The sequence below is a fragment of the Acartia tonsa genome, chromosome 5, assembly GCF_053477335.1.
Source record: "Acartia tonsa isolate MP-2025a chromosome 5, ASM5347733v1, whole genome shotgun sequence".
In the NCBI taxonomy this organism is placed as follows: Eukaryota; Metazoa; Arthropoda; class Copepoda; order Calanoida; family Acartiidae; genus Acartia; species Acartia tonsa.
The window spans coordinates 34,904,295-34,930,340 of record NC_137264.1 but is presented as its reverse complement, the minus strand read 5'-3'; the positions used below and the strand labels follow the sequence as shown (position 1 = coordinate 34,930,340).

At 30.4% G+C, this 26,046-nt stretch overlaps 1 protein-coding gene and 1 long non-coding RNA gene across 2 annotated transcripts in view; one reads left to right on the top strand and one right to left on the bottom strand.

Moving 5' to 3' along the window:
• LOC145319346 (uncharacterized) overlaps positions 1-9,477 on the top strand; it is a 55,401-nt gene extending 45,924 nt beyond the window's left edge. The window contains exons 7-8 of the mRNA XM_080161427.1: positions 1,648-1,755; positions 7,077-9,477. Of these exons, the coding sequence (XP_080017553.1) occupies positions 1,648-1,755; positions 7,077-7,255 (287 nt within the window). The 3' untranslated portion in view covers positions 7,256-9,477. The remainder of the gene's footprint in view (positions 1-1,647; positions 1,756-7,076) is intronic.
• Positions 9,478-14,019: 4,542 nt separating this feature from the next.
• Positions 14,020-17,716, bottom strand: LOC145320328 (uncharacterized). Its single transcript, XR_013880164.1, has 6 exons — positions 17,677-17,716; positions 16,110-16,186; positions 15,805-15,850; positions 14,759-14,810; positions 14,363-14,414; positions 14,020-14,108 (listed from the first exon to the last, which is right to left on the bottom strand). It is a non-coding gene; the product is annotated as an uncharacterized LOC145320328 (long non-coding RNA).
• Between the last annotated feature and the right edge of the window lie 8,330 nt (positions 17,717-26,046).

Sequence of the window (26,046 nt, the reverse complement as noted above, 5' to 3'; positions counted from 1 at the left end):
TTATTTATTTTGTGTATATCCATTAATTTTTTTAACCTTAGAAATATTTTCTACTTGTATATTTTTATAGTTTATGAGCACTGCTTATCTTAATAAGTCCGTCATTAAAATCTACATAAAGCTATTGAGTTTTCCATTTTAGGAAAGTTTACGTAGGTTCTGGACAGGTTTTTGGCTATAAAAACCTGCTAAATAATGTGTGTACTGTATTATACTCTATGACGTCCGAATAAAGAAGAACCAACATTTAAAATACAAAACTTAAAAAAATCATTATTCACACAAAAAGTAAATTTAAAAGGACATAATCCTTTTAATTCAATAACACGGGGAGCTAAATTGGTTTTTGGAGGGATTTAGATTATCATGATAGAAAAAAAAGTAGGAGATAAAGGGTGAAAAAAGTGACAGGTTTTGAATTAAGAAACGGGATAAAAAGCACGCAGATAAAAAGTCAGGGATGCAGGGTTGTGAAAATGTAACCATCTTTTCTTATAATAATAATGTTTGAATAGTTATTTCTCGCATCGTATTATAAACGACTTTCCGCGGATATAGCCCGTGCCTACGGCACCTAGGGGCTAAAAAAATTGGTTTTAATCTTATGATTGTACATTTTTATATTCGTAGAAAGCTGGATATAATACGATGCTAGACATAGTTTTTTTGTATGGATGAGAACCGGTTCCTATCCACCGGATTCGAATGAATACGAGAAACTTTCTTAATAGCTTGGGGAAAAAGGGGGTTTAACTTAATTATACCGCATCATTATCCTCTCACTCCCTGATAAAAAGTATATTTGATGAGAGTTTTATCTGGATTAAAAGCAGGGATGCAAAGAAAAACTAAATGTATATAAAAAAAATTCGAAGATTTTTAATCAATTATCCCTAATTAAAAGAAAATTCTTAAAGGTTTTTGATTTTAAATAACATTTTGCTATAATACTTCTTTTGCTTTTTTTGAGATGATATAAAAAGGATTAGTGATTCTTTTTTCTCTTTTCTTTTTGTCCACAACAGATGAGTATCATAAATTAAAATAAGAAGCAATTTTGCTACGTAAAAAGAGATTCAAAAGAGGAGGTATAAAATTGACGAAGTGTTGAATTGTAAAATTAACGCTATTCTGATGAAATTAAGTACTCTATTATGTATATATACTATTTATTGCAATATATAAACCTTTCCTTAATCAATAAAAAGCTTCACTTTTAGTGAGATCCTTAGTCACAGACAGACACACATACACGCATACACACAAACAGACATCCTGTTATTTCTTATAGGGACGAGAGTGAGTGATTCTTAAGCTTGTATAATTATTCCTGTACATATATGTAATTATTTATGTAATTTATATTTTCATTATGAATTATAGGTTCTATTCCTAGGTCATATTCTCCATCTCTTTTTTAGGGGTTTTCTTTCCCACTTTTCCTCTCATCTCCCTCATTTTATGACGTCACAGGAATCAAAAGTGGTGCAAAAGTGATACAGATTTGGCTTCTTCATTCCTAGATGATACTGAAAAATAGAATTGGAAAGAATCTAAAGAATTTTCTGCAATATTATTTAAAAGGTTTCGTGTTTTACAATAATATTTTCATAATAATCATCCCTTTACCTTATTTTTCTGTTACAGGTCAAGACAAGTGTTGCAACGGACAGTTCTGCTGCGAGTCCAAGTATTTCAACGAGTTGACCAAGCTTCCCTGCCTCAACAACCTTATGTGCAAGGATCTGGGATACGGTAAGTTCCTCCCCCCCTCAACTTTTAAATCTTGTAAAGGTCTTTTCCTTAGCGAAAATGCGCTTTTTTTCAATAGAAGCTTTTTAGAAGATATTATTTCAGTTATTAACTGAAAAGTACATTTGGAAATATTATCAAGAAATAATAAATTAAGTTTCGAGTTTTAAGCAAGGGATAATTTATACAAAAAATTAATTATAGTACGAGATCAAATTAGAAAAAGGTGTATAAAATAATTTCTCAAACATGTATTTTTCAAAGAAGAAAAAGGGTATAGTCAATGTTTTATATGCTCAACTAGTGGCTGGGCCCCTAGCATCTAGGGGCTCTATATTTGAATGGATATGGAAGGGCAGAAATGTAACCTAAAACGTCACCCAGACTTTTGTATAAAACCATTAGGACCTATAAGAGGATTCACTGTAAAGGAGAACTATGTCGGTTTATCATTTACTTAAATTTTTTTAATATTATTTGTCAAAGTTTCTTGTAAATTATTGAATTGATTTATTTCTATTTCTGCATTGAAATATTAATGATAGAGTCCACCAAACTTTCTTAAGTGTCCATGCAATTCTGCACAGGGATATTATTAGCAAACAATCAGAAGCTCAAATTATTAAAACAGCACAAACTATCCTCTATTCCTCTATACTTTATTCTCTTCAATAAACCTTCTTAATTTTAACATATACTTTTTGTACGCCTCAAGAACTTTTATTAAAACCTTTAAAAAACTATAATGAAAAAGTTAAAAAAAAACAATGCTGTAAGAATTCGTTTGGCCTAAAATCCGTGCCTTTGTACTTTTTAAAAAAATAAAGCAATGGCTGTGTGTCTTCAAACTACAAATTTTGTTAGATATAAAAAACGTCATTTCAAGTTTTGCCTTAATTGTGGTTTCCCTAGTTGTGTAAGACCAAAGTATAACATTACATTTACTGCCTGAGACATCCTGTCTCTAAGCTTTCATATAGCTGTCACATGGTAACTTTAGGACTGTGTCTTAAGTTTGATTAATTCCAATAATTTAATAATTGCAAAAGTTTTATTTATGAAAACAACCGCTGTCTCTAGGTTACAAATAAATTCATATTTGAAAAGGATTTTGATGAGCTTTTGTTATTCTCTTAAATTCTTACATATCAAGTAAAGTGTAAGTTGATACCACTTATATTTAAGGAATATATTTTTTATTAGAGGCTACGCCCGTAGTATTCATGATAGCTTAAATCTAAAAATAAAATAACTTAAAACCATCTCAAGGCATAAAACTAAAACAGAAATAGCCTAAAACCATGCTGGTAACTATTTAAACTGTAAAACTTCTTGAAAAAGGATAATCCAGTCGTTTTGCTCATGATTACACACTTACATACACACCTTCAGCATATAGGATAGTAAAAGTATATCATTTTAATATATTAAATCTTACAAATCAAAAAAATGAATGACAAAAAATTATAAAAAGTTTTTTTTTTTGACTATTTTATGTTATTCATTAAAAATTGTTGATAAGACAGGTGGTCAGATGAAGACGCATTTTAGTGTTAGTAAGCTCAATAGTATAATAATTTAGTATCAGTGACTCAAAGGCAAAAATTTGACTGTGAAACTATGATGTGAAATATTTATGGAAACCATCATTAACTTATTTAACCATTAGACCATAAACTCAAGTTGTAAAGATAATTTTAGACAGTTGATAAGGATGACAATATCCATGAGTAGCGCAGCAATAAAAAAGCAATTGCAGTGAAGTGTAATAAAGACTAGGATTGGGGTTATATTTAGAGGGAGGGGACATTGTTTATTACACTAGTCACTAAAGTTTTATAATAAAGTTTTCTTTTCGATTAGATTAACAATTTTAGAGACTTCAGTGAATTTTGATTGGTTGGTTTATTAAGTTGAGTGTTTGTACTTTTTAACCACTAATTTTAATGTACAGAAGGGGTAATTTTGTGTATCAATATTGGGATTCACATCAATTTATCGGTCATTGTCTTATCCCTTTAGATCCCTGAGTTATAGTTCATAATTATTAGATGACTGGCAGTAATATACCAAATTTAGCAAGAATTGTCGATGAATCACTGAATATAAATTTATCTTTAATGTAGATCTTTATATTACTCATATATTTCACTTTAAAATTCCTGCCATCGTTGATTCATTTTTGAAATTCAGCTATTATTTAAGGCATTGCTCTGCTGTTTTATAAAAATATGTTTAATGATTAAATTGATGGTTTTTCAAAAGAAAATCTTTTCCAATGGAAAGAAATTTGATTTTATATGGTTTTGGTTCGGTTAGTTTTCTCCATATATACTGAATTATAATCTTTTTAGCGGGTTCAGTAAGATTGAAAAAAAGTTTTAGTTTATTTTTTTATATGGTTACTGAATCAGTAACCATATAAAACCAGTAATACTGATATTCAATAAAATCAAAAATAGTTATGACTATATACTCTATTTATGTAAAGTCTACTTATTAAGTCTCATACTTATAAAAGGGCTTTTTATAGACAAAAACCTGCTGAAGTAAACAAAACGCTGCTCTAAATCATGTAGGACAAACATACAGAAAAGTACATAATAAAATGCGTACCTAACTGTTATAGGAATCATCATTCAAAGTTTAAACTGTATAGGACAATTCTAAAATGTTAAAATTAACGAAAAGAGCTAACTGTTACGGACGTACGGACGGGCCGACTGTATTTATTGAAAAGCTTCGCTTTTATAAGAAACTATAAAACATTATATTTCTTATTTAATCTTTAAGTTAACTACTCCACAATCTAAAATTTAATTTTCTTTGAAGTTGCCAAGATCTTAAAGGACACGCTACATTATTTGTGGCCATAGTGAACAATTATCCAAATGATTCACGGAGCTCCAAATTGAGACATTTTTCATGGTTTTAACTTTCAGTGTGTTATCACTTCCCCAAAAATGCATTACATTATTAGTCCATGAGATTCGCAAGTTTTTACAGTATAAATTGCACCTGCATAAATATTATTTATTCTCTTTTTCGAATAATAATAATAAATTATATGCTATTGTGTTTTTGTTTTGTAAATTCTTTACTTTGCAGAAGTAAATACACACCTAAACTTTGATATCAGATCATAAACTAGCGAGGCTGCAACCGTAGCCTTAAATATATATGATCTAGAGGTAGGGTTAACAATACTACTTTTTGAGGGGAAATGGTACCTATTGAAAGCTTACGAAATATTCTTAAGAGCTCAGACTAGTTTATAATACCATGGGGGTTCACTGTTCCAAAACCGGCTTGTATCCAACAGAAATGTAGCGGATTCGAAGCCATGCAGGAAAAACGACTATATATGTGTTACATTTTTAAATGATGGTTTACTTTACATTGGTATCTAATTTTCATTTAATATAACATATTTAATAGTCTTTCTTTCAGAAAGTCGTAAATTTTAAAGAAAAAAGGATAACAACATCAATGAAGCGAATCGCTAAAATCAGAAGGAAGAACAAACGAAATTCAGTTAGTGTTGAATTTTATTTTTACATATTCTGCTAAAAAAGAATTTTCAACATATTTTGGCAGGGAGTAGGGAGGGGACAATGGATCGAATATTAAATTTTTAGGAGTCTCAGACTTTGGGTACTGGCTTAAAAGCAATTTGCAAGAATTTAGCAGTTTCTGACTGAGTTTGGGTAATAGCGCATGAAATGCCGCTACTCGCTGTGTTAGTTTTGAATATAGCAGACGTTTTTGACATGGCTGGTTTAAAAAAAAAATTCTCAAAAAATATAATTTCATAGATAAAAACTTTATTGTGATATTTGTGTAATGAACAACCAAATAACCCTAATCTAACAACCTAAATTTAATTCTTGTGCATAGTGGCATTTAAAATCTAGGAAAATTGATTGAACGAGTTTCAGGGAGATTTTTCTAGTAATTAATTACAGAATGGTTATGTCAGTCTGATATACTGGTAATCTAATTTTTAAATGATTGCTTTTTTCTTGGAACTTTTTTCTTATTTTATAGTTTTCTCAATTTTATTAACACCCCCTTTACGAACACAGTAATAGTGTCAGACTGATTATTTCATTTCATTTCATGACATAACAAAAAAAAATTAGCCAATGAGAGGCCGTTATTGACGAATGGTAAAATCTATAGTGGCCTTTCATTGGCTAATTTTTTTTGTTACGTCATAATCAGTCAGACACTATTACTGTGTTCCCCCTTTACAATTTCCTCCAAATTTTCTGAATTAATCTGGATTTCATGGCCTTTCTTATATATAAAACTATTAAATTGAATTAATTGCCCATTGTCCCTGATATTTTGGGCTGTGAATTCTTTCGCCAACATTGTTTATGTTCACGCGTTTCAGCAAAAAAATGAGAAAGAGTAGCAACTATGTTAATTAGAGTTTTCAGTTATCTATCTTTTATGGCAAAAGAGAAAATTAGTATTTGTTAGTACAACTATAAGTTCGTAAGAAACATATGGACTACTAGAATTTATTTTGGTGTTATTTTAAGTGTATTTATGGAATTAATCAATACTTTTTGGCTAAATCGTATAAAAACCTTAAACTTTTAGTTTCTATATATATCACACAGAATATTAAAAAGAAATATTTTCATATATAACATTCAGCACAAACACCCTTCTATTAATACAGATTTGTAGAGGGTTCCAATCCTAAATGAAAAAAAAACCTACGACAAATAGTAACTTGCCTAAAAATTGTTTAACTATCTTTCCAATTACTTTCGGGATCTACTTTGCATACAATATCATTTATTGGTCATTTCGTTCATCCAGTAAGAGAGGATAGGGTGTGGTAAAGGGGGTTGAAGGGGGGAATCGTCATTTTAGCCCTCTACGTGTTTAACTCTTTGAAAGAACATGGAAATCTGGTATAAGATCAAAGTAATAATATATCTATTTTTGTTATGAACTTTTAAACTCCTTACCCCTCTATTACCGATCTTTGATTATACATCTAGTATCTACCTACAACAGAAAAGTTTTATATTTTAACAAGCTACACAAACTTTCAAAAATGTATATTTTGGTTCAGAAATACAATTTCTAGGAATATGTTTCTATCTTTCTAGAATGGATAACTAATTATTTCATTTCTCTCTTTCTACCTACCTATTTCTCTCAAATAACTATCCATTTGACAATCAAACTATTTATATCTCTCTCTCTATCTATCTGTTTTATCTATCTATCTGGTTATCTCTCAATCTTCTAATCTATTTATCCCGTTTATCTATCTATCTACAAATCTCTTTATATTACAGGAGATTACTGCTGCCCCCAGAAGGGAAACAACACAACCAAAGTTTGCTGCGACACCAACCCCAACCCTCCTCCTCCACCAACCATGGCCCCCAAGGTTGACAGCCTGAGTGGAGCGTCCACAACCTTCGCCGCTAGCCTTCTATTGGCTGTCATCCCCCTCTTTGCTCTTTTACCTTAATCTAAATAGAGTGAGGGAGGCTAAGCTTTGAAAAAACAAGCTTTGCATGTTAACAAAAATAATTAACAACCAGTTATTTTCATAAAATAGAATTTAATAAAATAAATGTTTGAAAGTGAACTAAAATAGAATTTTAAAATTACAGTTTTTTGTTGAAAAAAAGTGAAAAAAAATGCCAAAATAAATTATTGTTAACTGTGATAAAAGAATAACAGATCCAGCAAGAGGACGACGATTAAAAACAGTGTAAAAAAGTTCTATTACTATTTTAGTTCTTTTTGGTTTTTAATTGTAACTAAAGATTGCAATATCAAAAAATGAAAAAAACAAAACAAACAAGACAATGTTATTAAAAACATCCTTTTTATAAGGTTTCTGTGAAACTTAAAATGGAGCGAAAAAATAAAATTTTTTGGCCCTTGATTTGTGAAAGGCCTTTGACTCTTTACTCCATCAGATATTGAAAAAGGCCTAAATTAAATATTTGGAAATCTAACTATTAGTAGAAATATCATTTTTATATAAAATGTTCTTGAAATTTTATCTTTCTGTAACTGATTTATCAATTAAGGATCTCTATGATTAAATAAAAATCTCAAAAATGTATTTTTTAATAAAATAAAATTACAATTTAAAGTTCTGAATTCTCAATAATAATACTCTTTTTATATCTCTTTAAAACAGCCTAAAGTTAATAAAATTTTGTATAGTAATGTTTTTATAGGCTTCAGATAAAATATTTCATATTTTTACCCTTAGCAATGAATTTTATAGGATCAAAAAAAATTCACAAGTTTTTAAAATTTTAAGGATCAATTTTTCAATAAAATAAAGTATCCAAAAATCACATAATTCTAGATTTTAAGACTTTTATTTAAGTTAAACTTATTTAATGATAATGCCTTAAAAAATTAGAAAATCCATGTGGTTTCAACTGAGACTTTCAAGTAATAATACAAGAGCAATGTGAATTATTAAAAAAATGTACAACAGTTCTGATATTACATACCTCATTAACTTTAAAAATTGGCAAAAATAATTTTCAACCCCAAATTAATTAAATTTTCAAAAATTTTGTAAATATTTGTAAGAATAATAAAATTACTGGCCCCACTTTAAGTTAGCAAAACAATGAAAAAAAACTCTAAAACACTTAAAGAAGCAGTTAAATATCCTCCCCTATTTAAAACTTTCACCAAGTTAAAAAGTTTAAAAATTTTCATTGCTTTAAATAGTTTTAGAAAGAACTTTTCTCTCCAAGTGTTAAAAACAAATTTCTGTCTCTAAAGCACCGAGAATATTAAACTTTAAGTTTAAATTAGATTTTAGTCTTCAAAACGTTTTAACTTCTTTTTTTTTCTGCTTTTAATGATATTTTCATATAGAATACTATATGTTGAAAATTTTACAAATTTTTTAAACAACAGAATTAAATAAATATGGAGTTTAAATTTGGAATAAGCATTTTGTAAATTAGGAAAATTGATGTTTGTGAAAATGTAATACAGTATAAAAAAATACTTTTAGCAGTTTCTCTAGTCTACTGTTATAAAAAGCGTACCAGCCGTACTTCCCAGTTATAACTAATTAAAGAGCAGCTTTGCTGTTAATTTTAGATTGTATAGGAATTCATGCCTATAGATATTTCTTACATTTTTTGGATTTAAGGTTTTTATACTTTTTTCTTTTATTTTTTTTTTACTTCTTTTTTGATATTTCCCAGTCTTGATATGAATTTTAGATAATATAAAAATAGTTACACAAGAATGAGATTAAACTTAGAAATGGAGACTTAATTGCAACTTTAAAAAACAACATATTTTTTATAAGCACAAAAATGCAATAAAAATGGCCTAAAAGTCAACTTTTCTATTTTGATTTTATTCTTTTTCTAAGACTGATTTATTCAAAAGTTTTTGTAGTATAACTGTTACACAATTCTTATTTTATTTCAAGAGTAAAATTTTGTTATTTTCATTTTAAAATTTGAATAAATTCCATTTTTCTCTTTAAGGTAAATAATTTGCTGAACTATTAATTTCTTTCAGTCGCCGTTTCGTAGAAATGCTTTATTAAAAGTATGAAATGTTATAGAAAAAATACTATTATTTCTTGTTTAGTGCTAGACAAAAAAAAGTCTTTTTAAATATAATTTTATGAATGTAATTAAAGTAAATTAATTCAATGTTTGTAATGATTAATAATAAATATTGTAATTTAAACTATTTTTTCATGGATATTTGTTAGCGAAGCTTCTCTAGAATTCTATAATATATCTTACTTTGTAGGTAAGTCTATGAGTTCCAGATCTAGGGCTGAATTTTTTCGGATATAGATTTTTCTGATTGAAATATTGTGTAAAAGATCATATGAGTATGACCACTAAGCATCATTACTTACTTTGTTTGTCTGTCTGTCTGTTAGGCTACTTGTTTTCTTGCATTGCTTAGCTGTGATTATATTTACATCCAAGACCTCGCTACTTATTAATGTTGCCATCCTTGTTTAAATTTATTTAAGGGGACGGATGGCATTAAAGATATTAAAAAGGGAGTTAATTATATCAGTGGTGGCGTTCGATTGGGTGGTTGAGGGGAAGGGGGTGTAAACAACCCCCTTAAGGCCACTGAATTAAATACCAAAGCTAGCCAAAAAATTTCGGAATAACATTTAAAGAGTCAACTTTACCTTGAAAATAAAAATAAATAGCTAAAATTGTTACAGCAATAGAAATTTAAATATTTAAAACACCCTTAAAGCCTTTTTTAAAAAAAGATTTTCTAAAAAGATACAATTTTCAATTATAAAAACAATTTAAAAATGATGAAATGAGAAAAATCATCATTGTTAGATTATAAAGTTCTGCTTAGGGCGATAAGAAAGCACAATTACGTTTATTTAAAGATTAAGAAAACAGTTTTTTTTATAGCAAATTTAAACTTCTATAAGCTATTAAACAATTAAAGCTTCTATTAAAAAAGCACTTTATAAATAAGCGTTTTTATTGTCTGTAACCAATCTTGTTTTATTATAATTAAGTTAATGATTTGATCAAGTTTAGATGTTAGAGATAAATGAAATTTTTCATAATTATATCGATATATTTATCTTATTTATGGTTTTATGTACAGCTGACCGGCGGTTACTTCAATGGATAATTTTAGTGGACAATTTCTACATCACAATAAATAAACAAGGATGACAACATCCATAAGTAGCGAAGCACAAAAAATCGTGGATGGAAATACGTAAAAGTAGATTTTAAGTGTATTTATTAAAATCAAGAATAGATTTATTGGAGAAAATAAACACGAAACCTTGTTTTATTTTTAATGATGACGAAGGTCAAAGTAGATTACATAAAAGATTCTCATAGCAATGGGAAAATATATTTTGATACTGAAAATAAGTTTGAAAATTGGACCAAAAACACCAAATATATAGGGAAATATGTAAAACATATGAAAAAGATATGGTGAAAATGTGAAAAATACAAAAATAGCCTAAAACCTGCAAAATGATAGTGTGGCCGTCATGGTTGTTTTCTTTAAACGACGGGAAATTTAATTTTGATACCTACAACTGAAAAAAATTTGAAAATCGGACCATAAACAATGAAGATATGGAGAATAATGTGAAAAATACAAAAAATAGCCTAAAACCTGCAAAAAGGCAGTCTGGCCGTCATGGTTGTTTTCTTAAAACGACGGGAAATTTAATTCTTATATCTATAACAGAAAATTTTTGAAAATTGGACCATAAACACTGAAGATATGGTGAAAATGTGAAAAATACAAAAATAGCCTAAAACCTGCAAAATGGCAGTGTGGCCGTCATGGTTGTTTTCTGTAAACGACAGGAAAATTAATTTTGATATCAATAACTGAAAACATTTTGAAAATCGGACCATAAACACTGAAGATATGGAGAAAAATGTGAAAAATACAAAAATAGCCTAAAACCTGCTAAAAAGCAGTCCAACCACCCTTGATGTTACATAGTTAATTGTGCTCCTTAATAATGGGAATGTTGTCAAAAAATTTCAGCTGTCTATCTTTAATAGGAGCCGAGAAAATCACGTTTCCCCTATTCTGTCTCAGACGGACGGACAGACGGACGGACGGACGGACATTTCGAATTATAGAGTAGCTTCGCTACTAAAAACAATGTTGAGACAAAAAGTACTTACTGCCAAGGGGGGCTCTGATGTAGCTTCTTTCCAAAAGTTCTGTTGGTCAGGTCAGTCCTTGGCAATAGCAGCAGTCAAGCAAATATTTCTAGATAATAAAAAGCTATTAATTTCATTGCATACTTTATATTCTTTATATGGGCAGTATTTAATTATGTATCGCCCCCTTTATGGCACAGCTTATAGGGGTTGCTCAATGGCGCAGCTATGTTGTTGGGCGTAGTTTTATGGGCTTAATTATAGTTTTTTTTAATTGGGTGGGGGGGGATTTTCTAGTCATATATATTATATAACCATGACTATAGAGGCACTACCTTATCTATAGATATATAGAATATAGTGTAGATGTTTGATAATAAAGCAGTGTCTACTCTAGTCATGTATATTGTATAACCATGACTATAGAGACACTATTCTATCTATAGTTATATAGAATATATAGTGTAGATGGTTGATAATAAAGCAGTGTCTACTCTAGTCATGTATATTGTATAACCATGACTATAGAGACACTACCCTATCTATAGTTATATAGAATATATAGTGTAGATGGTTGATAATAAAGCAGTGTCTACTCTAGTCATGTATATTGTATAACCATGACTATAGAGACACTATTCTATCTATAGTTATATAGAATATATAGTGTAGATGGTTGATAATAAAGCAGTGTCTACTCTAGTCATGTATATTGTATAACCATGACTATAGAGACACTACCCTATCTATAGTTATATAGAATATATAGTGTAGATGGTTGATAATAAAGCAGTGTCTACTCTAGTCATGTATATTATACAACCATGACTATAGAGGCACTACCTTATCAATAGTTATATAGAATATATAGTGTAGATGGTTGATGATAAAGCAGTGTCTACTCTAGTCATGTATATTATATAACCATGACTATAGAGGCACTACCTTATCTATAGATATATAGAATATATAGTGTAGATGGTTGATGATAAAGCAGTGTCTACTCTAGTCATGTATATTATATAACCATGACTATAGAGGCACTACCTTATCTATAGATATATAGAATATATAGTGTAGATGGTTGATGATAAAGCAGTGTCTACTCTAATCATGTATATTATATAACCATGACTATAGAGGCACTACCTTATCAATAGTTATATAGAATATATAGTGTAGATGGTTGGTAATAAATCAGAGTCCACTATAGTCATAAAGTGTAGATCGTTGATAATAAGGCAGTGTCTACTTTATACCTTTTTTTAAAGAACCAGTGATTAAATAATAAAAATCACTAATTTTTTACCATGTGACAAGATATATAACAATGCATTAATTTTCATTTTTGGCAATGTGGTGATTCCTTGTAAGATTGGACACGGTCATAATGGGTTAATTTCGTTTGGGGTTGATGAAGGTAAAATCCAAATAGGTTATCAAACTGTGATATGAAATTTGAAACACATCAGCAGTTGATAACCCAAATGGAAATACCATTTCCAAACACCTTATTATACATTAGGAAAAATTTAAAGAAACTTGAAATTATTAATAAATCACAGGATTGAGTTTTTATGATTAATATTTGTATCAAGTATCCCACCAAATGACCAGAAGTATAAATAATATAAACCTTCTAAGGCCACTTAGTGAAAACTCAAGGTTTGGGTTTGATTTGAAGTGGAGGTTTGAGTAACATTCATTTTATATTTCGAAGATATTTGCATCAAGTTCCCCACCAAATGACCAGAAGTATAAATTAATATAAACCCTCAATGGTCAATAAGTGAAAAACCTGCTCGGAGATTAGGTTTTTTTTTAGCAGGTAACCTGTAACCAGACACAACGGAGTGCCATAGGGACAAGGGAGAGGGACAGACGCACACACACACATAAACCTAGAGGGTCTTCATGAGGGTCTTCTTGAGGGTCGGGTGACCAATTGATGGTTCATCGTGGTGCAGGGACACAACAACCAAGGAATCATGTTCCTCAATTGGTATGTCAGTGAGTCTGTCTGTCAGTCTATGTCAACCGGTCCGTCAACAGCTCCTGCCACAGCTGGCAGCAACTCAGGATCCTAGAGTACACACGTCAGCAGTGGTTAAAGAGTTAAGAACACTGGTCATGACACTGCGTACTTTCCTCACCACCTCATGTAATGTACGGGGTAATTTGCACTAGGAACGGACAGAACCTCCCCCTAGATTATGAACAAAAAAAATGCAGGATAACTGACCAACTAATACTTAACATCCACCACTGACCAACCAATATTAACCAACCACCACTGACCAACCAATATTAATCAACCACCACTGACCAACCAATATTAATCAACCACCACTGACCAACCAATATTAACCAACCACCACTGACCAACCAATATTAACTAAACAATACAACTACCAATCAATTAACCAGAATCCAAAGATACTAAACAAAACAACAAAAGAAAAAAGTTGAAAATATCATGTCTCATGTCATAACATCATTGTGTATTAATTAATATTTTGTCTGCACCTGTATATAGCTGACAAAAAATAATTTATAAAATATCAAACCAAAATAAAGTTAAAGTTAAATCATTAAATAATCACTATTTTGTCTGCACCTGTATACTAGTATACAATAGCTACGCCCCTAGAAGCCTCTATAGCACTTGAGTAGGAGTCTCTATACCTAAAAAAATTAGATTTTTTTTCTTGTGAGGATGGTGGTACTTTATTATAAGAATAATATTTAAAAAATAGTCCCCAATATAATGAAAATGAAATTGGTAATACATACGGATTTCTTTATTGATATGCTTGATTACACAATTGATAGGACTAACCATAAGTCATATACAGATAAGTTTTTATACATTATAAATAAAATGTTACAGACAACCTTAATAATTATAGAGAAGCTATGCTATTAAACATTAAGTTTACCTGTAAATACACACTAGATAAGGCTGCAAGGTAGCCAGGAGTAGAATAGAACCTAAAAGAAAATAGTTAATTTTCATTAGATTTAAATTTATCCAAATATAAGTATATAGGGGGAGAGGAGATATGCAACCACAACTAACTTCATCTAATAAATTTGAAGCTTCAATAACTTTTAATATGTAAATCAGGGAAGCTAGTTTATAATTTTAATTTGTGTTAAAAAATAGAATATCTAACTTTTGAAATACAAGTGTTCATTATTCATTATTGCAAGTGTTATTAGTAGGTACAAACTTCAAATTTGAAGAATTAAAGTCGGACCTGATAGTTATCTGTATTATACATCTATGTATACTTATATTTTTTTTGGTTAAGGGTTGAAATATTTAGTCTTACCTTATTCTGTTCTGTAGAGTTACTAAGGAAGAATCTTGAAACCAGAATAGACCTGAAATAAATAAAATATAAGGATGACAACATACTTAAAAGCGAAGGACAAACGAGAGTGTCAGAACTGAATATACTTAATATTAAGTCTATACAAAAATGTAAGTGATTTGTTGCAAATACAGAACACTGTTTAAGGACATACTGACGTTTTTAGGACTTGATTATATAAATGTATTGTACAGACTTTCTGGTAACAATGATTATAGAGTTGCTACATTTTCTAAGTCGTACCTAACTGTTATAGGAATCAGAATGCAAAGTTTGAAATAAATAGGACAATTCTAATCTGTTTAGATTAATGAGGAGAGCAGACAGTTACGGACAGACAATTTTCGCTTCCTTCACCCTTTTATTTAACAACCTTTGTTTTTAGGTCCTTTTTTACTAAAATATTTTAAACGGCTGTAATTTTCTTATTTTTGAAGCTAGAAGAATTTTTTTTGCAGAAAATGTTTATCTTTATGTAAATTTTATATTTATATATCAAAATATAAATTTCAGCGGCCGCAGCTGTACTTGGCAGCTGCCAACCGCCAGGTTTGCTGGCATCCTGTGCCCGCCAGGATGGAGATATTCAAAAAATTCCAACTCTCAGTTATTTGTCATACCCACACTTAAAAAGTCACGTAGTTTGGGATCTTTATCTTTGTCTTTATCACACACAGAAAATGAGACAGAAAAACCCAAAGGGTTAATGTAGGAAATTCATTATCAAACAGGGGACTTGCACAAAAATTTCCTCCCCGACCGATTAAGGTGCGACAAGGGGCCAGACTGTTAAGGGTTAAACAGCAAACGATATTAATTCACACCTATATATTACCCCTAAGATCTTAATAAATAGCAAGATCTTAGGGGTAAGATATAAGTCTGTTAAGTAATTATTGAAAAAATCTGTTTTGCTAAACCCCGTTGAATCAAAACTTAGAACTTTTGGAGCTCGTCACGAATGGGTCAAATTAGATTTAAGCAAGTAAAAAATAATATTTCACCTTATTGGCCTTACAATTTTCATTTAAGTCCATAGTCTAGGAAAGCCTAAATAAAATAAAATTGTAGGGTATTTTATAGTATGAAGGGATGAAAAAAACATATAGATAATCATAAAAGAGTATAGAATAAAATCCAATCAAATTACCAAAAACCTATTTTTTTTTAATTTGAACAGAATATAAAATTTTATCATTAATTATTTCTGCATAAAAACTAGTCTGCTAAATAAGAATTGGCATTTTAGGAAATAATTCAAAGTTAAAAATGAGTTTAAACAATACAAAACGTGAAAACACTGACGCACCTGTAATAAAATCCCATGCAGATTGACAATGTAGAGATAGGCCAAAGAAAAGTAGATCATAAGCCGCAGCAACAAACCTGCAAAAATATTTTTTATTTATTTATAGGACTAGTTCTCAATTTAGAGGACATACACAAAAGCGAAGTACTGAAACGGCAGGACATTAACACTTGCATATATAAATGTATATGAGTCGAAACAAAATTGTAAGTACATTTGTTGAAAAACTGCTTGATATCAACGTATATTTTAAATCATTTAATTAAAGAACAAGGATGACAACATCCATAAAAGCGTAGGAAATTTCTTGTATAGTTTCAGAAATGAATAATCAAAATATAAATGTATAAGAGTCAAAGCAAAATTGCAAGTAAATTTGTTGAAAAACTGCTTAATGTTTATGGACTTTTTAAGACTTCGCTTATAATATTGTACTTTGTTGTCCCAGGAATCAATATACCAAAAATCAGATCAATCGGATAATTAGATCACATAAAAAGCTATCCGTTTCGGACGGATGGATGGACCAACCCTAAAATCTTCACTTTTAAAAAGATGCTAGGATATAAGAAATTATTGCAATACAAACTAGATCGAAATTTAAATAAATAATTCACATCAATTAAATAAAATCAATTAATAAAGAAAGATGCTAAAAGTATATAAATATGAAATAACATCATAGCAATTTGACAGATTGAATCATATTTTCTATAATAACTGACAGACTGGTGGTCAAAGTAAACTTATATCACAAAACCTATGCATGTTTATCAGGTGTCATTGGGGGGCAACACATCATAAAATTAATTTGCTCCCCAAATATTATACCTTATTCCTGGACTTAATGACAACATAGAGAAAAAAATAAAAGAGAGGAATCGAAGCAACTAGAAGACGAAAATAGGCAGTGGGCCTAGAGGCCTACTCAGCGCTGTTGCCGAGCTAAAATTTATTGCTATTCCACTACTTTTCAAATGGGAGGATTAAAAATTATTAAAAAAAATATTTTTTTACTTTTTACTATTTCCATATTTAGGGCAAGAATATTAGATTAGATATTTTCGTTTTAATGTTTTAATTAAATATTACATAGAATTTTATTTTTATTTTAAAAAATTTGTTCATGAAAGATGAATCCTTCTATTTCTAAAAAGGGGGAAATTTTTTTTCATAATGAATATTCAGCTGATTCTGACCGCCCACGGCTGTTTGCTAAATATCGCTTTTCTTTTTATTCACATTATTATTTATGATTGACTTACAAAAATCCCTGGGCGGCTTTTGATTTTCGTATGCTTCTAAATTTAGGGATGGGGAAGTAGTATTTATTATGAAAAAGGGGTGAGTATTCATCCTCTTATCCTTTTTCCTTATGAATGACAAGAAGTTACAGCCTTCTATTATAAATAGCAGCTGAAAAATTAACTTTTCCCCATATCGTTACAGACTGACTGACAGAAGAAACAGACGGAGGAACAGACATAGTGAATAGAGTAGCTTAGCTACAAAAAAGAAGCATAGCCAGCACATATGCAAATATGTTGTAAATATGAAGCAATCTTACCCAACTGATGAGAATATCAACATAAAGCCATTATTAATCTGCAAACAGAAGAAAAAGAACACAAGCAAATAATATATCAAAGCTATGAAAAAATGGAATACCATGCAGGCTAAGTAGAATCAACAACCTAAAATTACTTATAATGTAATTATAAGAAAAACATGTAATAAAAGGGAATATAGAATAATGAAGGCAAATAATAATAAATAATAAGAGCAATTATATAAACAAAAATTCTAAAAATAATCAATTAATAATAATTCAAAGGGTATGAAGATAATTTATAACCATATAATAATAAACATAAATTAAATCAACAAAAACGACAAATAAAGTTTAGGAAATAAAAAATAAGATTAAGAAGGCTATATAGTTAAAAATCAAGTCTAGAATGCTAAAACCATGCTAAATTAAAACATGATATATGTCATGCAAAGTAAAGCACAAAATATTAACCATAATGTAAAAAAATTAGAAGGCAAAATTTAAAAAAAACATAGAAAGTAAAGTGCAAATTTTAACCATAATGAAAAAAAATTAGAAGTCAAATTTTTAAAAATATACAAGTAAAGCACAAAATATTAAACATAATGAAAAACAAATTAGAAGGCAAATTTAAAAAAAAACCATAGAAAACACGTAAATAGAATGACCAAATAATACACAGATATTCATGAACATCATAAAAAATATAAAGTTTAATTTTAATGATAATATAATACTAACATAAAAACTAAAGTTAAAATTGTTTAATAATGAAACATTAACTGTTTATGCACTACTGAATTATAAAATCAAAAACTTCCCTATTTATTAAAAAAAAATTTGAAACGAGGGAATGGTTGTGAGTTTGAATACTCCAGAAATAATCAGGCGGTCAATTTAATTAGGAAAAAATAGATTTATCAATGTAGATGCTCAATTGGACACAATAATTCGACCAACTTAGAAAGTAATTTCCAGTGTGGCTTCAAACCGATTAATATCTGCTGGATTATATCCCGGTTATAAGCCATATTGAAAAATTATGTATTGTATCGTATTATATACAGTTTTCTACGAATATAAAAATGTACAATCATGATATAAAAAGCTGTTTTTAATCTTATAATTGTACATTTGTATATCCGCCGAAAGCTGTTTATAATACAATACAATAAATGACTCTTCTAACAGACGAAGATTTTATTTTTATTTTATCTAAAATAGGTTAAAATTTCTCAAAGCAAAGTTTTATTTTAGAAACTATTTACTATTAACTATTTGTAGACTTATTTTTTCAACGAAACTAAAAAGAAACTGTAATTTTGTACAAACTTATGTATATTGTAAAACAATAATGTGGTCATACTGTTCCTTCGCTGTGTTCCTATAAGCCCAATAATGATTGAGGATCAAAACCTGAATTATTTATTGCAGGACACAACGTCCATTAAAACCCGCGAAAGTGTCGCATTAGTAAAAGTTACAAATCCTATTATATCGAATATGAAGGCTCTTTTGTCTGAATATTAAGCTCTCAATAAACAATTAACTGATTAAGTTTTTTCTATTCTGGAGAAGATTCACATAGATCCCAGGAAGGTTTTCGGCTATTTCATTTTTAGATTTAAGCCTTGTTACGGTTTTAGCCTAGTTTTATCCACCTTTGCCACTTCAGTGGTAGGGGCCCCTCCACTAGTACACAGAAAAGAATTAGCAAAAATGTTTGCTCATATTATAGAACACCCAACTTGGCGTGCAGGTAGCAATAATGTTAGCAGCTACTCTATAAGTGTGCGTGTCACTGTCTATCTTACATTTTGTTCTTCGGTAATGTGAGAATAACACTTTTAGGGACACAACTGAATTTAAATTTTTATTTTTGTCATAAATATGTAAAGACTCTAGGGGGCTAGGTGTCGCTTCGGGTACTAGACCTCTCTTCATGCACCTTGGAACATACCTACAATACTTATCATGAATATGTAACATAAAACCATTATTACAACAATTTTTTAAAGAGAAGCTTTTTTATAATTAGGGTCGGTCGGTCCGTCCGTCCATCCGTACGTCCGTAACGGATAGTTTTATTTCTCATTAATTTAGGCATGTTAGAATTGTCCTATTCATTTCAAACTTTGCATGGTGATTCCTGTAGTAGTTAGGTAAGATTTAGAAAGCAAAGCAACTCTATAATCATTACCAGAATGTCCGTACGTCAATTTTAAACATGTTGATTTTTTTACTTTTTTAACAACAAATTTTTATGTGATCTAATAATCCGATTGATCTGGTTTTTGGTGTACTGATTCCTGGGACAACAAAGTTCAATAGTAATAAGCGAGGAAACCCTATAATCAAGTCCTAAAAATGTAAGTATGTCCATAAACATTATTGTGTATCAATCAGATTTTCAAAAATTTTACTTACAATTTTGCTTCGACTCTTATACATTTATATTCTGATTATTCTGACACTATACAAGTTATAATGTCCGTTTGTCCTACCGTTTCAGTGCTTCGCTTTTATGGATGCTGTCATCCTTATTTATCCAATATTTTGTATCTACCTAAAATAGTAATGTGGGTATATTTATTTTATCTCCGTCGACCTATCCCTGTATGCTAGGAAGAAGAGGACTATGGAAATTTAATTATTCTTTACTCCAATATTCGGGACATCGGAAAGTGTCATGTGTGACGTCATAAAATACATCTCCTTTCCCACTTATCTTCTCATCCTTCCCTTTTATACGTATTTCTATGACGTCACACTTGACACTTTCCTTTTCCCCCCATCTTCCCAAGAAACAGAACTTAGTAAATGAGAGGTATAAATAAAATTATTGAATCTTTATGTATTTATTAAAAATACAAGGATGGCAACATCCATAAAAGCGAAGCACTGAAACGGTAGGACAAACGGACATTAATACTTGTATAGTGTCAGAACTGAATAATCATAATATAAATGTATAAGAGTCAAAGCAAAATTGTAAGTAAATTTGTTGAAAAACTGTTTGATTCAGGATAATATTTATGGACATACTTACATTTTTAGGACTTGATTATAGAGTTGCTTCGCTGATTACATTATACTTTGTTGTCCCAGGAATCAATATACCAAAAATCAGATCAATCGGATTATTAGATCACATAAAAATTTGTTGTTAAAAAAAGTAAAAAAATCAACATGTTTAAAATGGACGTACGGACATTTTGGTGATGATTATAGAGTTGCTACGCTTTCTAAATCGTACCTAACTATTAAAGGAAACACCATGCAAAATTTAAAATCGATAGGACAATTCTAACATGCCTAATTTAACGAAAAAAGCTATCCGTTACGGACGTACGGACGGACGGACGTACGGACGGACCGACCCTAATTATAGAAAAGCTTCGCTTTTAAAAATAAGGGTAGTAAAAATAGGTGATCTGAATAGATCCATATTCACATTCAGTATATTAGGCCAATTGGAAATCAATGAAGCAATCCGGTCATAATATTGATTACAAATTTTATCGATTTTACTACACAAAAAAGAGCAAAAAAGTTTGGGAAATTTCAGGGGGGGAGGCCGAGGGGGCTTAAAATCCTCCTCCCCTAGATTAGGGATTTTGAAGATGTATATGAATATGGTTCATTTATTATTAATTGTCCTCTCCCTGTACTGCTGTCCACAGCTAACTTTATTTGAATATTGAAAGATAAGCTATCATGGAAAATGATTGAAAATCTATTAGTTTATCATTTTTCCGACCTTCAGGGGAAAATGTTTTTAATTATTTTGTTATTGAACTGAATGAGGACAAGCTACTACAAAGTAGCTCAGTCTTAAAAATACATATATTTTTCATATATATTCAATATAGAGAATAATTCATAGACTTTTTTCACAGTTTAAAGGTGAATTTAGGCCATTGAACAGTTTTGTGCAGGTTTTATTTAGTCTGTTGAATATATATCAACCATCTCTCCTCCTGAAGAGAAATAGCCATATAAAGATTTGAAGTGAAGACTGGAGACTTGTGGCAAAGCAAAATATATTTTGTTACCTATAGAAAATTATAAACCAATCGGATGTTTGATAAATTAATTGTCTGTGTTATTGGTTATACGAGGCCGGAAAAGAAAACTACATTTATACGGAGTTGCACTCATTTCACACATTTTAAAAGTTATTTAAAGTTTAAAGTTGGGTTGGGTTAATCCTACGCGATAGTCAAGCAATCGCATAGTTATGCCTGGAGTTTGTTAAATTTTGTGAATGCAATCTGGAAGATTTTTTCCAGTATGGCCTCGAAACCGATTAATATCCGCTGTATTAGAACCAGTTTTCAGCCATACTGAAAAATCATGTACAGCACCGTATTAATGAGATTTTCCCACGATTATTAAAATAAATCATAATATTAATACCAGTTTTGTTAGCATGGGCCTTCGGCCTCTCGGGGCTAACAAAGTTTGTTATTTTCTTATGATTTTTTATTTTGATGGTCGCGGAAACCTGTTTATAATACTATGCAATAAATAACTGTTAGCCTCCTTAATTTGTTAAATATTTTTCCACTGCATATTATCACATCCAATTATTGTTTTCTTTGCAAAAAAATAAAAGAAAAAGAGTATAGATTTTAGTACAAAGGGCAGTTATTTTTTCATTCAGCTATAAAGAGTTGCACTTTTTATAGCTTTGTCTGTGGCGGATTTTAGGAACAGATTGGCCATCTAGATCTTATATATCCAATTGTTAAGATGGGTGTTTAATAAGGAGAATTTCGCTAGGGTGAAATTGCTCGTCTGTAATAATTTGATAATGTGATGTATTAGTGGAGTTGAATTCATACCGTTTTAAATTACTATGTCAATCAGCAATGTATCCAGAAATAATCATAATATTAATATTTATGTTTCTTTTCTGTCACAAACAACAACAATAGCTAAATTTTTAGCCTTTTAATGCCCAATTTCAGGCTTTATATCCAAAAATAATCATAAAATACTCATATATATGTTTCTTATATGTTACAAAACAAACCAAAAATAGCAAGTATATTAGCCTTAAAACAGAAATTTTAATTGCATTACTGCTCTTAAGTTAAAGCAATTGTATCTAATTCCATATGAAGGACATACAGACCTATACCTAGACTACAATTTTATTTAAAGTCTTGTTTGTACTTTGGAGGTTAATTTATTTACGTATCCGTGGTTCATTAAACTATGCAGGAGTACTTTTTTACTATTTTTTACAATTCTTGTATGCTTATATAGACATCTAGACGTTTTTGAATGAAGATTAATTCATAGATTTCTTAATGTTTTCAATGAAACAGAAATTTAATACTGCTGAAAAATTGTAATATACGGGCAGCAAGTCAATTTAGATATCATACATTTTATGTTTAGTTTTTTTGTCTACTAATCAAAAACTTAAAAAAATAACTCTTAATAAAAAATCATTATGTCAATATAAAAGTTTTAGAAAATGGATAAACGACTGCCTCTCTTTTGTCCAAAGTTTGAAATAGTTTATAGATTGACAGATATATTATTGAAATATGTGGGTATCTTAAATTAACTAAGAATTAGGGCTTGGCATGCACAGTTACGCTTAGCCTCTGACGAGCCCAGCTTAAAATAATCATCAATATAAGTGTTTTTTTTTTGTATTTTTTGTTAAATGATTTTGCTGTCCCCAAATACCCAGTAGTCCACGAATATAATATCATGTTTTATGGATTACATATAAAAGCACCAGGATATCTATCGGTTAGTAACTTAGGGTTTTGCTTACAGCTGAATCGATTTGGTTCCACTTTACACTCGGGCTAACAAAACTGGTTTTAATCTTATAATTTTTTCCTTAATATCCGGGGAAAGCGTTCCAAAATACGATCCGTTAAATAACCATTACATTTCTTTCTAAATTTTCAAGAGCCTTTAGTGCCGTAGCCGCTAGTGACAAATAAAATAGAAAATACAAAAAATTGTATTCTGTTTAAAAGTTGATAACCCTGTTTTAATGACTGTTTAAAATAATATTATAATATTTGAATGTAAGGCCCTTGGGAGCACAATCTATAATACAAAGTAGAACGATGTCTGTCTGTTGTCTGTCTGTTTGTCTGTTTGTTTGTCTGTAGCTAAGGATCTCGCTAACCGCTAAACCGATCGGGTTCTCCTTTACAGGGTAGCTTCTCATAGGTCCCGGGAAGGTTTATAACTTTTTTCTTGGGGGGTGGGACACCCTTAACCCCTCCAAAAATGAAAAATACCCCCCCAAAAAATTTTTTCTTTTTAAAACTAGAATAGTGGGGTCAACTACCCCCTCAAAAAAAAAATTCCCCCCCCCCCACTTTTTAAAAAAAATTTCTTTTAAATCTAAAATACGAAAAATTGGTTTGATTAAACCTCCTGGGGCAAAGCGAAGCCGCTAGTATAAACACAAAGTAAATAGATAAATAGATGGATGTGTCTCGCAAACCGCCGAACCGATATGACTCTCCTTTACAGTGTAGCTTTTTATAAGTTCTGGAAAGTTATATGACTATTTTGGGGCGTGTAACACCTCTCTCCCAAAAGATTTCGCCCCTAGAATATGTTTTCTTTCTTTTTCAAACTAATATTATTGAAAATGATGGTCGACTTAACCCCCCCCCCCCTTCTCAAGTGCCCCTAAAGGCATCCAAGGGCGTAGCTGTTAAAGTAATATAAAATAGAACGAAATCAATCTGCCCATTTAGATATACAGAAATATAGATACCCACAGGGGACTTATAGTTCATATTAGCAGATGCTAATTTTAAGATAGACAGATATTTTGAAATATAGATAGATAGATATCCTCAAGGGACTTTTAGTTCATATTGTAGATATTATAGATAGATAAATATACAGATGGAAATTTAGAATTATAAATAGATAGATATACTCTAGGGACTTTAGTTCATATTAGCACAAAGTAAACGGTTGTGTTAAACATATTAAATATACACTAATACAAAAGGACATGTATTTTGAAAAATTAATATAATAAAATTATTATTAATATAAAGGATAAAAAGAGAAATCTGACTTGTAGGCATACAGAAGCCTTCAAAAACCCAATCTCATATGTAAGAATTGCAAATATTAAAAAATGATACACTACTGTTCAACGAATCAAAAAATAAAAATAAAAAGTTCATTTAATCTACATTTTTTTATAAAACACACATAAGCAGACAGAAGATTTTCCTTAAATTTTGTTTTAAAACTTAACCCTTAACGGTCGGGGGGGGGGGGGGGGCGTTGAACGCCCCCCCCCCCATCCGGTTTTTTCTATCTCATTTTCTGTGTGTGAAAGATAAAGAGCCCAAACTGCTTGACTTTTTAAGTGTGGGTATGAGACATAACAGAGAGTTGAAATTTTTTGAATATCTCCATCCTGGCGGGCACAGGATGCCAGCAAACCTGGCAGGGTCATCCAGGTTTTGACTAAAACAAAGCATTTTATCTTACCAAAATACTAAAATATCCTCTAGTAGTACATCCTCATATTAAATTCAGGTATGATCCTGCAGGTCCTGATCCTCCAGATCTCCAGAAATCTTTAAAAGGCTCCTGTGGCCGGAAATTTTGACTTAGAGACTTCAAATTTCAAACTTAAGCTTTTCTTATATGTATACATAACGTATTAAAATTTCATATTACATTTATATTTGATATTTCAAATATAAAATTTACATAAAGATAAACATTTTCTGCCAAAAAATTTTTATTCTAGCTTCAAAAATAAAAAAATTACAGCCGTTTGAAATTTTTAAGTAAAAAAGGACCTAAAAACAAAGGTTGTTAAATAAAAGGGTGAAGGAAGCGAAAGTTGACCTTGACTTACTTAACCCCTTACAGTCGGGCCCCTTGCCGCACCTTAATCAGTCGGGGGGGGGGGGGGGGGGGGGGCGTTCAACGCCCCCCCCATGTTATCTCAGTTCCTATTAGAGCTAGAGGGCTAAAATTTTTGTTTTTTGAAAGGGGCTATCTGAGATTATTACAGATTCTGATTTATACATATATAGACTAATGAAAAATGCAAAAAACAAAATAAAAAGCGTTCCTTCTTGGGAGAAAATCCGGGAAAAAGATTTTAGCTATTTTTAACCCCCCCCCCCCCCCCCCCCCCCCCCGACTGATTAAGGTGCGGCAAGGGGCCCGACTGTAAGGGGTTAATTATGTCGAACATAACGAACGAATATAACGAACGTACATGCCATATTGATGAGAAGCTTCCCTACTAAAAAAATCTTTAATTTTTGACAGTTGGATGGTTAAAAATAGGGTTCTTCTCTTAAGCTAAAGACTAGCCAAATTCTTTCACCAACACAGGTGTCCTTGTATAGTAAC